General features: G+C 50.3%; 1 protein-coding gene across 1 annotated transcript in view; it reads left to right on the forward strand.

Annotated features, from left to right (window-relative positions):
- WNK4 (WNK lysine deficient protein kinase 4) overlaps window positions 1-14299 on the forward strand; it is a 66026-nt gene that overhangs the window by 43690 nt on the left and 8037 nt on the right. Inside the window, exons 11-18 of the mRNA XM_083709059.1 lie at window positions 4326-4442; window positions 4535-4696; window positions 5417-5474; window positions 7622-7774; window positions 9316-9821; window positions 11351-11447; window positions 13396-13711; window positions 13797-13996. Of these exons, the coding sequence (XP_083565185.1) occupies window positions 4326-4442; window positions 4535-4696; window positions 5417-5474; window positions 7622-7774; window positions 9316-9821; window positions 11351-11447; window positions 13396-13711; window positions 13797-13996 (1609 nt within the window). The remainder of the gene's footprint in view (window positions 1-4325; window positions 4443-4534; window positions 4697-5416; window positions 5475-7621; window positions 7775-9315; window positions 9822-11350; window positions 11448-13395; window positions 13712-13796; window positions 13997-14299) is intronic.

Here is a 14299-nt window from a genome sequence, read left to right on the forward strand (position 1 = left end):
CATTGCGACAAGCTTGGGTGCTATGTGTCCTGATCGGTGGGATATTTGTGTGTGGTTCTGAACTCCCATCTCCTTTGCGCTAATATATATCCTGTAGTTCTCAGCTGGTTAGGTTTCCTGACTGACTGACAGTGGGCTGGATCCAGACTTAGTTGTGCTTTGAGTAGACCCACTGGAATTCAAGCCCCATGGATTACAGTGGGCCTGCTCTTGACATGACTAAGCATGGATTCAACACTGTATTTTTTCCCCCAGAGTGAGACAGCCGGAGCTCACATGAATTACTGGTGTTCGAAGGAAAGGCTACTGTCAGGGAACTGCCATCAGTACTGGAGGGGGAGAGCGAAAGCCAGAGGGATTCCAGAGAGCGTCCAGGGATCGGGAGGAGCAGCCCATCTTCTGGGGAAGGAAATCAGCGTAACACTAGTGGAGAAGGGGGGCAGGTGGGGGAAGTGGCGAGGTGGTCCCATGACTCCTTGCCTGGGACCAGCGGGGAGAGTAGGTGTCCTCCGTTGTCCACGCCCTCCCTGCACAGAAGGCTTTCGCGCAGAGAGAGTAGGAGGAGACTAGGCGTCAAAGAGCTACTTTGCTGGAAGAAGTTTAAGGAACGCCCACTGGCGGATTCTGCCAGCGATTGAGACAGCCACGGGCGAGTGGCTGTCCGGACAGAAAAGGTTCACTTTGGCAACCCAGCCAGGTGTTTGCACCCAGCCGGGGAGATAGGCACCTGCTTACGCACGAGCAACCCCTTAGAACCATTACAGCTACCATTAATGTTTTCATTTTGCAGGGGGGGCAACAGAAAAAAGGAACCCTTTGAAAACCATATGAAAACACAAAGCGCCTTGTCCTCCCCCTTCCTTTCCGGTCGTTGTGAGGCAAACCCCGCCAGATGGGCGGGGTATAAATAAATTATTATTATTATTATTATTATTATTATTATTATTATTATTATTTCCAAGCTTCAGAATTCAAAGAGCCAAACCCAGTCATTTCGGCAGCTGATTGATTGCAGCCCGTTATCATATATCATTTCAGGAGCACCTCCTTATTAATGCCAATATTCCAAATTAATAAGGAACCAGTCACTAATCATGCCGGAGACAGAGGCTTTTCAATGCCAGGGACACACTCCCAGGTCGCACCCGCTCTTGTCTTTCAAGTTGGCAGACACGAGCTTAAGCGGCACAGTGGGATGCAGTGAGCTCCCCAGAACCCCCTGAGGAGCAATTGCCAGAAATTTTACCTCATAAATCCTGACTTTACCCTGCCTAAACCTCCCCACTGCCCCAGATGGCAGTGGAGAGCTACCTCCATTAATCATGACGTCAGGAGGAAACCCTCTTGACCTTGATTTTAAATGAGCTGTGTCACTTGCGCGTGATTCTAATTGTTCAGTGAGTGCTGCAGTAACTTCAAGCCGAAAGGCAAATTATTGGGCTAACTTTGAGTACAAACTGCTGTGTGGGCACCAGTTCATTGCTCTCCCAGCTTCCCAGCCAGGGGCGAACGAAGGTGTCGTGACACCCAGGGCAGGCCGTCGCTGCATAGGGCGCATGTGCGGCATTTCTATGTACGACGCATGCACTGTATGTAGCGATGCCGCACATGAGCTGTATATAGCGGTTTGCTGGCGCTCTAGCACCATATGGATGGTGCTGGGATCCTCTGCTGCAGCCAGGAACGAAGGATAGTCTACATGCGGCTGTAGTGGCAATGGAGGGACCCCACCGCCGTCCGTACAGCGCTTGAGTGGCGCCGGCATCAAACCGCTATGTACAGCACATGTGCGGCGTTGTTACATACAGCGCATGTGTGTGACGCCGCAGGGTGCCTTCTTGTCACCCCCCACACACACACACACAGACATGGCATAAAGTTACATCGTGCAAGAGAGTGTATTCAGAAAGGACTCATTCAGGTGTCCTACATGCCAGGAAACGAAATTCCTACAGATCTGTCAGTGGCGTAGCGTGGGTTGTCAGCACCCGGGGCAAGGCAAGTAATTTGCGCCCCCTAACCTGTGGATTTGCACCCCCTAACCCGTGGATGTGCGCCCCTAACCCCCAGATGTTGCGCCCGGTGCGGCCGGCCCCCCCTGCACCCCCCACGCTACGCCACTGAGATCTGTTGTCTAAGGTTGTTAACAGAGAACAACTTAAGGTTTATGTACAGAGGTTGCAGTTGGGTTGCAGGTACGACAGGTTACACGGAAAGGGGGAGGGTGCTAGGATATAGTTCTGTTCCACCTTAAAAGGGAACAGGCATGACTGTTGTGTGTCACATGCCTGTTTACTTCCAGCACCTGCTGAGAACTTCCATTTGTATATAGCTTTTGTGTTGCTGCTGTTTTGCTGGACACGAAGGGAAGCAGACATGTTTCCTTTGTTCCTGAACTATGCTGAATAAATGCTGTAAATATGCTTACGCATTTCACTGTCAAAATCCGGTCCTGGGTCACCAGCCTGGAAACAGTTCACAAGGAGCGGGGCGAGGTCCGAAGCAGGAAGCCGGGCGGGGACAGGAACACTGGAGGGTCAGGTCTGGGTCCGGGCAGGAACAGATACTCAACAACGACGTTGCTCCCGCAACCTGGGACCGGGCTGACTGGCCTTTATCTTCTCTGAGGCCAGGGGCGGTCCCGGCTCCCAGGAGACCCACCTCTCCTGGCCTTAAGGCAAGCACTCCTCCTGGGAGAAACCAGTTCCCTTCGCCCCTCTGCCCTGAGCCTCTGCAGCTCAGGAGAGGCTGGAGGGTTACTGGGCCCAGGGGGAGACTCACCTGTAGGCACTGTGTCCTCAATCACCTCCGGAGCCAGAGTGGATTCACCTGGTGCCTGCTCCTGAGGATCCGGCACAGGTGCAGGCACTTCAGAATCAAGGCCCTGCCCCAGTTCAACCGGCCCTGGAGGCGGGGACTCCTGTGCCAGCTGGGATTCCTCCGGTTCAGCCTCTGAATCGGATTCCCAGGCCATCACATTCTCTGTCCGCCACTTCTGCTGTGAGATGATTTACACACTCTGCTGATAGAGCATGCACGGGTCTCTAAATGTATCTGAGGCTCGTGTCGCTGATTGATGCTGTTCCAAGGGAGACGGGTGATCGTCCAGCTGCCGGCCGGTGGCTGGAACCAGCTGGGGGCCTGCCTGATCCCCCCGTCTCCCCGGCAGTATCCCAACAGGCACCTGGGGCGCACTGCCCCCCCTGCACCCCCGTTGCGATGCCGCTGTTCCCAGCACCACCACTCTGGGAACAGGATGCTGAATTAAATGGGGCATTGGCCTGATCCAAGAAGTCTTTTCTTATGTGGCTTCTTCAGATCTAGTGTATTTGTTTTTAGACTCTTAAAATCAAGTGGCAGTTCAGACAACTGTTTTCCTTCCTACATAAGGAGAGCCTGCTGGATGAGGCCAATGGCCCAACCAGTTTGTATCCTGTAATTTCCTGTGGTTTTCAGCTATTAGGGTTTGGAAGCATTTGCTGCCTCCGAAACATAACTGGCCACCCAGCAGGCATAATTCATCTGCAGATGAAAGCCAGAACTGGTCGAAAACGTATTTCAATCTGTTCATCCAGTGGACTTGGGGAAAGGGGCACGCACCATTTCGTCCTTTCCCCTCCAAGGTTCTAGGTCAGGGGTCCGCAAACTAAGGCCCACGGGCCGGATAAGGCCCAAGTGACTCGTTTATCTGGCCCAGCGCTGTGCTGCGCAGCTACCCACTTCCGGGTCAGAGGAGCACCGGAAATAACTTGTGCGCATTTGTTATTTGCGCATGCGCACGCGTTATTTCTGGTGCGCATCTAGGTCGGAGGAGGCCCATTCACATGCGCACAAGCTATTTCTGGTGCTCCTCCGACCCGGAAGTGTGCCGGAAATAGCATGTGCACACACGTATGGGCACGCGCTCCCCTCCCTCTGGCCCGCCACGCGATTGGCGCTGGAGACACCGGCCCGAGGCACGGTAAGTTTGCTGACCCCTTTTCTAGGTGGTTGGATAGTCTCAAGAGTCTCCGTGTGGTAGTGTTGTTGTTTAATTTGCGACCTTCCATGTGTGCAGATCGCCTGCCAACCTAGCAGTTCAAAAGCACCTCTGGGTGCAAGTAGATAAATAGGGACCGCTTACCAGCGGGAAGGTAAACGGGGTTTCCGTGTGCGGCTCTGGCTTGCCAGAGCAGCGATGTCACGCTGGCCACGTGACCCGGAAGTGTCTCCGGACAGCGCTGGCCCCTGGCCTCTTAAGTGAGATGGGCGCACAACCCCAGAGTCTGTCAAGACTGGCCCGTACGGGCAGGGGTACCTTTACCTTTACCTTTTTATGTGTGCAGATGCCAGTCCAGAATGACCGAGTGGTTGAGTGCCAGCTGCAAACGTACAACAACAAGATGGTGACCTTCAAATTTGACCTGGATGGAGACAGCCCAGAGGAGATTGCCGCTGTCATGGTGAGGGCGCAGGGTTTTCACATTTTGGTAAGATTTTGACGTGCTCTCGCCTGACTGACTCCTCTCCCCCATTGTGTCTCCGTCTTCTTCAGGTTGCCAAGGAATTCATCCTGAAATCTGAGCAGGAGGGATTCATCCGGAGAATCCGTGATATTATCCAGCGTGTGGGGACCCTCCTGAGCAAAGACCTGGGGTCTCTGGGCAGCCCTGAAACAGGGAGCCTGTCCCCAATTTTGGCTGCTGATGGACTCTCGGTGCGTGCCAGACCTACGGAAGTCGGGGGTTAGGTAACCTCCTGGATGTTTCAGCCCTGATTTCCCCCTCTGGTTTCAGTGAAGCCAGAATGAAGTCCAGCAAACCTTTTAGACGCACAGATGTGCTTTGTCAGTTGCTTAAAATGGACTTACAGGTGTCTTTCCCACTTCCCCATTTTGAATTTTATTGTTATTCATGTTTTTATACTGTATTTTATGCTGCTTTTATAATTAAGTGTTTTAAATTTGTTGTCCGCCTCCCTGAGTCCGGTTTTTGAACAGGGAAGGGCGGGGTATAAATAAAAATTTAGTATTATTTATTATTCCCTGTCAAATTGAGTAAAGATCCCTTCCCACAGCTTCCGGCGGCTTTTTCCTTGTTTCCTCCTCCCTCAGAATGTGAGGCCTATTTTCCCTGCAGAGACAGGGCGGGTGGGACGAGGAGGAAGGGTCCAAGCCCTTCTGAATGCGACACCCTGAGCAGAAAAACCTTCCGTTTAATCCCAGGTTTATGGTGGTTGGTTTGTGAAAAGGTAAAGACGCTCTGCACGTGGTCCGAAGTGTGCTTGTTTTATTACTTTACACATTTCAGGCCTAAATTCAGAGTAATCCCTGCCGGCAAACTAGCCCTATGTGCCTTTGCTTTCATCCATATGATGTTTTGGATTTCTCCTGGGCCCAATGAAAACATTTTATTTTTTTAATTCTGTGTCATTGTAGGGTGAGCTGCCTCCGCAAGGCCTCTCGCGCTCCATCTCTTCATCCTCATCGCTTAGCGGTATGTAACCCAACACCTTCCATACCCCAGATTAGCACACCTGTGCCCTTTTCTTAACCAGGGCTGGTCTCTGAAGTTAACCGTCAAATTGAATGGGAGAAAGGGTGAAAGGCAAGGGTCCACACGTTGATCTGGAACTGTAATTCAAGCGAATATTTCTCAGGGGATGTCAGCTTCTTCAGTCTGCCTCATGCATGGGCCATCCCTGATATTACAGTACTCAGTCTGGTTCTGCCACACGCACACTTGGAATAATGGAAGGGTTGATATTTCAGGGGTTCTCATCTCTGCTCTATCTGATTTAAGAGTTGCAATCTCTCCTGGGACCTTCATCATTTAAGAAAATAGGTGTGCATGAGTACAGGGAATGGATGGGGTGTCATAGGACTGTACGCCTCTTTCTACAGCAACTAGTGAGTCAGAAAGAGAGCTAGGCTAAAAGCAGGGAGAGATAACAACAACAACGTATTTATATGCCGTTCATCTGACTGGTTCCCCAGCCACTCTGGGCAGCTTCCAACAAATTAAAATCATTAAGCACAGTAAAATATCAAACACTGAAAACTTCCCTATACAGGGCTGCCTTGAGAAGTCTTCTAAAAGTCAGATAAGCTGTTTATTTCCTTGACATTTGATGGCAGGGCGTTCCACAACTACTGAAAATGCCTTCTGCCTGGTTCCTTGTAACCTCACTTCTTGCAGTGAGGGAGCCAGCAGAAGGCCCTGGGAGCTGGACCTCAGTGTCCAGGCTGATCGATGGGGGTGGAGACGCTCCTTCAGGTATACTGGGCCAAAGCAGTTGAGGGCCTTAAAGGTCTGCACCAACACTTTGAGTTGTGCTCGGAAATGTAATGGGAGCCAGTGATGATCTTTTAGGAACAGTGTGAGGAGTACCTTAAGGAGAAAGGAAGCTGTAGCTGGTGGTTATCAGACTGGCCTTTCTCCTTGTTTCAGATTTTGCATATAATTTTAAATTAAATTTTCTGTTTTATAATTTAAAGTACTCATTTTTACATCCTTACGGTATCAATGACTTCCCTTCTTCTCTGTCCATGGTTCATTTTACATATCATAAATCCCTGCATATTTTACAAAAACTATACCATTCAGTATTCCATTATTACACCCCTCATAACTTTTTTATACTGTTGAATTATACTGTCAGCTTTTTCAGCTGCACGCAGTTATTTCCCATATATTCAATAAACGTTTTCTAGTCTTCTGTAAACATATGTTCTTCTTGTTCTCTTATTCTATATGTTAAGTCTGCAAGCTGTGCATATTCTGTCTACTTAAGTTGCTATTCTTCTTTGGTTGGGACCTCGCTTGTTTTCCATTTTTGGGCTAACAAAACACGGGCCATAGTGGTAGCATGCAAAAATAACCTTTTTTGACACCTGGGAATTTCAGTCTGAATTATCCCCAACAGAAAGGACTCTGGGTTTTTTTTTGGGAAAGCACTTTTAAACATTTTTTAAAATTCATTATAGATCATTTCAGGGACGCAGGTGGCGCTGTGGGTTAAAGCCTCAGCGCCTAGGACTTGCCGATCGAAAGGTCGGCGGTTCAAATCCCTGCGGCGGGGTGCGCTCCCGCTGCTCGGTCCCAGCGCCTGCCAACCTAGCAGTTCGAAAGCACTCTCGGGTGCAAGTAGATAAATAGGGACCGCTTACCAGCGGGAAGGTAAACGGCATTTCCGTGTGCGGCTCTTGGCTCGCCAGAGCAGCGATGTCACGCTGGCCACGTGACCCGGAAGTGTCTCCGGACAGCGCTGGCCCCTGGCCTCTTGAGTGAGATGGGCGCACAACCCCAGAGTCTGTCAAGACTGGCCCGTACGGGCAGGGGTACCTTTACCTTTACCTTTATAGATCATTTCCCAATACAGTGGTACCTCGGGTTACAGACGCTTCAGGTTACAGACTCTGCTAATGCAGAAATAGTACCTTGGGTTAAGAACTTTGCTTCAGGATGAGAACAGAAATGGCGCAGAGGCAGCAGGAGGCCGCATTAGCTAAAGTGGTGCTTCAGGTTAAGAACAGTTTCAGGTTAAGAACCTCCAGAATGAATTAAGTTCTTAACCCGAGGTACCACTGTACCCTTTTATGAGTCCACCACATATTAAAGAACCTCTTTGCTCCTTGTTTCAGATTTTGGTTGCTCCAGCCCTGGGCAGTCGGTCACGTCCCCCATCCAAGCTTCTCTGGTAGACCCCGTCTCTGAGAACGAGTCCTTCAGCTCCAGGGTTCCCCCTCCAAGTACCCATAACTTTGGGTTGCCTTTGCTTTCAACAGTACCCACAGGTAAAACCAATCTGTTTCCTACTTTTGTAGAAATGCCCAGGCAAGTGTGAGCCTGGGAGCCTTATCGCTCCTGCTTTCCCATGGGACTTCAGTCCAGTTCCTTTGAACTGTGGAACACGGGTTAGATACCTAAGTATTTAGCAAGGAAATGGGATGGTCCGTTGCAAACAGAGGGTTTGAAGGATGGATGGGTGTGGGTGTGAATCCTGAACAAATACACCAAATCGGACACATTTTCATATAGGAGTGTGTGGGTTTTTAAAAAGGTTTTCTGGGTTTGGAGAAACGTGTAGGCCGATTCTGGCGAAATATTCAATCTTCTGTAGGAGACAGCTGTATATCATCCATAATTTTATTAAGAGAATTTTAATAATTAAGCAGTCCATCCATCTCCTTTCTGTATATAGTTTTAGTTCCGTTACTGTTTTACTACAGTCGTACCTTGGAAGTCGGAACGGAATCCATTCCGGAAGTCCGTTCGACTCCCAAAATGTTCGGAAATCAAAGTGCAGCTTCTGATTGGCTGCAGGAAGCTCTTGCAGCCAATCGGAAGCTGCGGAAGCCTCGCCAGACATTTGGCTACAGAAAATAGTTCGAAAGCTGGAACACTCACTTCCGGGTTTCGGTCATTCGGGAGCCGATTTTTTATGGGAGCCAAGGTGTTTGAGATCCAAGGTACAACTGTATTTCTTAATTATTGCCCCCCCCCCCCATGCGTTTTTAGCGATTCTTGCTTTTATCTGTAAGCCGCCTTAAGTCCCACCGTCAGGGAAAAGGCGGGGTAGAAAGAAACATAATGGTGATGATGATTTATGAATACAGTGGTACCTCAGGTTACATACGCTTCAGGTTATATACACTTCAGCTTACAGACTCCGCTAACCCAGAAATAGTACCTCGGGTTAAGAACTTTGCTTCAGGATGAGAACAGAAATCGTGCTCTGGCAGCGCAGCGGCAGCAGGAGGCCCCATTAGCTAAAGTGGTGCTTCAGGTTAAGAACAATTTCAGGTTAAGAACGGACCTCCAGAACGAATTAAGTTCTTAACCCGAGGTAAAGGTAAAGGGACCCCTGACCAATTAGGTCCAGTCGTGACCGACTCTGGGGTTGCGGCGCTCATCTTGCTTTATTGGCCGAGGGAGCCGGCATACAGCTTCCGGGTCATGTGGCCAGCATGACTAAGCCACTTCTGGCGAACCGGAGCAGCGCATGGAAACGCCGTTTACCTTCCTGCCAGAGCAGTACCTATTTATCTACTTGCACTTTGATGTGCTTTCGAACTGCTAGGTTGGCAGGAGCAGGGACTGAGCAACAGGAGCTCACCCCGTCACGGGGATTTGAACCGCCGACCTTCTGATCGGCAAATCCTAGGCTCTGTGGTTTAACCCACAGCACCACCCGCGTCCCTATAACCCGAGGTACCACTGTAAATAAAAACAAAGGCATCTTGCTTGGCCGCCCTGCCAACAAGCAATGTGTTCTGCAATGATGCTCTTTCCTTGCATCTCTGCTCACCTGCCAAATCTGCCTTCCTCCTTACAGGTGTCCCCTGTGTTCCGGCACAGACTTGGCCGCCGTACCACATGCTGCCAACAGCTCCTGCCACGCCTCCGTACCTCTTCCCTGTTCCCCAGCCCATTGCCCCGCTGAGCCCCCTCCTCCCCACGCTGTCCCTCCCTCCACCCCCCGCCCCGCCAGTCGTCCCCGCCGTACAGCCTCCCGCCGCCCCGCTCTGGACCCCCTCCACATCCCCGCTGCTCTCTCTTGCCAATGTCTTCTCCTTGGCAGTGATGAGCGTGGCTCAGTCCCTTCTTCCCGCCGTGACGGCGGCTTCCGCCCAGGGAGGGCCTCTCTACACCTCGCCGGTCTCGCAGTCTCCAGTGCTATGTCCACCTAGCCCAGCTCCCGCGCGATTCGTCTACCCCGAGGTCATGGTTCCTCCTGCCAAACCGGCCCAGCTAGTCAACGGGACGTTGGGGATGCCAGCACCTCCAGGCTCTCTGCCATCCCTGAGTACACCAACCACCAGCAGGCCTGACGATGGCATGGTGAGTGTGCAGATGTGCGTGCAGGCGCCCTCCCGCCCCCCAGACTTGCGCATGACCCCGTGCGCATGCGGTGCTGGGAAATAACGAAATGGAACTATCTCAGGAAGCAGCATGAGAGAGCTGGAGAGCAAGGCTGGGTGATAACCTGGTTTACAACGCCGTAATATATCCCTCAGGGACGCGGGTAGTGCTGTGGGTTAAACAACAAAGCTTAGGACTTGCTGATCAGAAGGTCGGCGGTTCGAATCCCTGCGACGGGGTGAGCTCCCGTTGCTCGGTCCCTGCTCCTGCCAACCTAGCAGTTCGAAAGCACATCAAAGTGCAAGTAGATAAATAGGTACCGCTCCGGCGGGAAGGTAAACGGCGTTTCCGTGCGCTGCTCTGGTTCGCCAGAAGCGGCCTAGTCATGCTGGCCACATGACCCGGAAGCTGTACGCCTGCTCCCTTGGCCAATAAAGCAAGATGAGTGCCGCAACCCCAGAGTCGGTCACAACTGGACCTAATGGTCAGGGGTACCTTTAATGTAGCCCTCTGGCAGAAGATATAGAAGCATGATTAGTTGCACCAACAGGGTAAAGAACAGCTTCTATCTGTGGGCTGTTAGGCTGCTGAATGAAAAGATAACAACAGGGCAACTGACTTTCAGGTTTGGTGTGTGTGTGTAAGTAAACAAGGGGAATTAAGACTAAGAGAGCTGAGTGGGGGTGTTTGTGTAATCTCACTGTATACAAGTTGTACAAGTGACTATAAAGTATTTCAAATGTACCGCCAGCTAAACATTGCAATACCTTGGTACCTTGGTTCTCAAACTTAATCTGTTCCGGAAGGCCGTTCCAAAAGCAAAGCGTTCCAAAAGCAAGGCAGCTTTCCCATAGAAAGTAATGTAAAACGGGTTAATCCATTCCGGACGATTAACGGCAACCCCTCAAACAGCCATTTAACATGAATTTTACTATCTAACGAGACCATGGATCCATAAAATGAAAGCAATAAACAATGTACTGCAGTCACACAATCAATCAGTAGCCGAACTGGGTACCACAGTCACAAAAAAGAGCCAGCTTATGCCTCTGCTGAGATCGTTATTCCAAACGTCGTGATATAGCAGTATATCACAATATTTAGCTGGCGATATATCGTGAAGTTGAAAACCAGCCATCACCCAGCCCTACTGTTCCCCTATACATAGTACCATCGTTATTTCAAACGTCGCGCTATATCGGTATATCGTAATATTTAGCTGACAATATATTGTGAAGTTGAAAACCAGCCATCACCCAGCCCAACTGTTCCCCTTTACCATCGTTTTTTCAACCATTGTGATATATCAGTATATCACAATATTTAGCTGACGATATATCGTGAAGTTGAAAACCAGGTATCACCCCAAGCAGATTAGTTGTCCCAGGGTGTGGGTGCTAAATGTGGGTGTCCAGGAGGCAGGGAACTAACATTAGGTCCAGCGAATGGGGTGGAAATGGGGAGGTTCAGTACTGACGTCTCACACAAACCAAACTTTCTCTCAACAGGTGCCTCCTGCCTCCTCCTGGTCTGGGTCACTGCTCAGTGCGCCAGATTCTTCCACCTCCAAGCTGTCGCCACCTCGGCTCTCGCCCATCAATGAAGGTGTGGGGTGTTTGGGGGCCAGAGATAAATCTTTGCGGCTGTGGCAATAGGGCGCACAACTGTTTGGGGCAGCAGCGGGGCTTGAGAATGCAGCTGTCTTTAGCGCAGCGTTCCACCTACAGTCCTGGAAACGTATTCTCTGTGCTCAAGAAAACGCAAACTAGGAACGGAGAGACCTCTCACTGTGGTGGCCTTTTCACCTTTGCAAAGCTAAGCAGGATCCGCCATGGTTTCAAATGGGATGGGGGACGGCATGTTGAGATTCCTGCATTGCCAGGAGTGTTGGGATAGATGACACCCAGGGTCCCTTTTGATTCTGTGATTCTCGCTTGGCAACTGCAGCCGCGCTCCTTTGGAATAAGAGGAATGAGCGCTTCAGGGCATTTTACGTTATTAAGCTTTATGAGACTCAAATTTATTAATAAGAGTTTTCAACATATGATACGTTAAAAGCCAAACTAATCTAAAAAGCAATAATACAAAACAATACAAAGAACAGAGGAGAAAGTAAATAATAATAACAAAACAATATTAGCAAGAATCGTAATAAAACACAAAATTAAGTATATATATAGCCCTCTATTTTACCTTAATCTTCAAACCACATACAAAGTAGTGAGTCTTCCCACCTCTCATTTGGGAGAGTTTTACCACTTCCTCAACCTGAGGAAAACCCACTCTGGTTTCTCTTGTCACACAGAGATTCCCTTCCTTTTCTACCCATGACCTTTCTGCATATATCTTCATTTATTCTGAATATAAATATTCAGAAATCAAAACGTATATGTAAGAAGCATTAGAGAGCTATCAAGAATTGACAATCACAAAGAAAACAAACGGGAAGGGGGAAAAACAAAGTAAGAAAAGATTTAAAGGGGAAAGAGGATACCGCTTCTTTTTCTGCTGACATCATTTATTTGAAATATTAAGCTTTTTTTCCCCAGATGATCTTTATTGAATTTTTAGTTACATACTGTACATACACATACATTATATTTCACATTTGTTCTGAAATATTAAGCTTTATAGAGAGCTTTAAACATCATTAAGCTTTATAGAGAGAACTCGGCACATGTTTATTGTTTTATTATTTTTATGATTATTATTATTGATTGAATTTATATACCGTCCTATACCTGGAGGTCTCAGGACAGTTCACAAAATAAAATCAAGATATAAAAGCACAAAATACATAATAAAAATAAAAACAACACCCCAATAGCCACCTCCCCAAAAAAACCACATTTTAAAAGGGCATATGATCAGATCAACCAAAGGCCTGGTTAAAAAGGAATGTTTTTACCTGGCGCCTAAAGGTGTATAATGAAGATGCGAGGCAAACTTCCCTGGGGAGAGCATTCCACAGACGGGGAGCCACTGCAGAGAAGGCCGCGTTCTCGTGTTGCCACCCTCCGTACCTCTCGAGGGGGAGACACACAATTAGTACCAACATTATTAAAGAATTTAAGCACTGGTGGTTCTTTTTCCAAGAACCCCTTTATATTGGGGGATGCCTGAGGCTTCTCCCCATCCTCACTGTTAACCTAAGGTAAAGCTAAAGGGACCCCTGACCATTAGATCCAGTCGTGGCCGACTCTGGGGTTGCGGCGCTCATCTGGCTTTATTGGCCGAGGGAGCCGGCGTACAGCTTCCAGGTCATGTGGCCAGCATGACTAAGCCGCTTCTGGCGAACCAGAGCAGCGCACGGAAATGCCGTTTACCTTCCCACCGGAGCGGTACCTATTTATCTACTTGCACCTTGACGTGCTTTCGAACTGCTAGGTGTGCAGGAGCAGGGACCAAGCAGCGGGAGCTCACCTCGTTGCGGGGATTCGAACCGCCGACCTCCTGATCGGCAAGTCCTAGGCTCTGTGGTGTAACCCAGAGCGCCACCCACGTCCCTTATTGTTATTGTTAACCTGCCCGCCCACTTTCCCCCCGCCGACAGAGCCCAAGCCCCAGATCCTGGGCCGTTTCCAGGTGACCCCCACGCGGGATGTGCTCCCCGAGAACCCCCCAAGGGGCGACAGCACCAGCTCTTCCAGCACCACGGAGTCGGACAGCGGGTCTCCGGGCGGGACACCGGTGCAGGATGCTGAGGAGGGCACCACCCCTGTGGCGGAAGCGGAAGGGGAAGGGGAGGCTCCGCCCAGCACCCCTGTCTGGATGAGCTGCTCTCACAGCCTCTCGTACCCGAGCAGCGACGACTCGGACAGCCCTGAGGACGACGAGGTCTGGGACGAGCTGCAGGCCTTGCGCCAGAAGTGAGTGTGGGGTTCGTTGGGGGAGGGAGGTCCCTTTTCCCCCCGCCCCACTTCCCTGACCCAACACCCACTCTTTCCTTCTCAGGCACCTCTCTGAGGTCGAAGTTCTCCAGGCCCGGCAGAAGAAGGAGATTGAGGCACTGTACGCCCGCCTAGGCAAGGTGCCGCCCGCCGGGATCGTGTCTCCCGCCGACATTCTCTCCAGCCGCCAGCGCCGCTTCTCCAAGGGAAATCCCTTCGCGCGCCGCAGCAGCCTGCAGCGGGTGGACTTGGCGCAACCTCAGGGTAAGCTGTCGCCATGCTGCCACCCCAGGTTGGGAAGTGCCAAGTGGAGGAGGCGGCTACGTGGCTCTTGGTTCTGAAGTTGGTTTGTGCTTTCTGGGTTTTCTTTGATTCATTGTTGTTTAGTCATTTAGTCGTGTCCGACTCTTCGTGACCCAATGGACCAGAGCACGCCAGGCACTCCTGTCTTCCACTGTCTCCCGCAGTTTGGTCAAACTCATGCTGGTAGCTTCGAGAACACTGTCCAGCCATCTCGTTCTCTGTCGTCCCCTTCTCCTTGTGCCCTCCATCTTTCCCAACATCAGG

This window comes from Podarcis gaigeae, assembly GCF_964106915.1.
Source record: "Podarcis gaigeae genome assembly, chromosome: 13".
Taxonomy (NCBI): Eukaryota; Metazoa; Chordata; class Lepidosauria; order Squamata; family Lacertidae; genus Podarcis; species Podarcis gaigeae.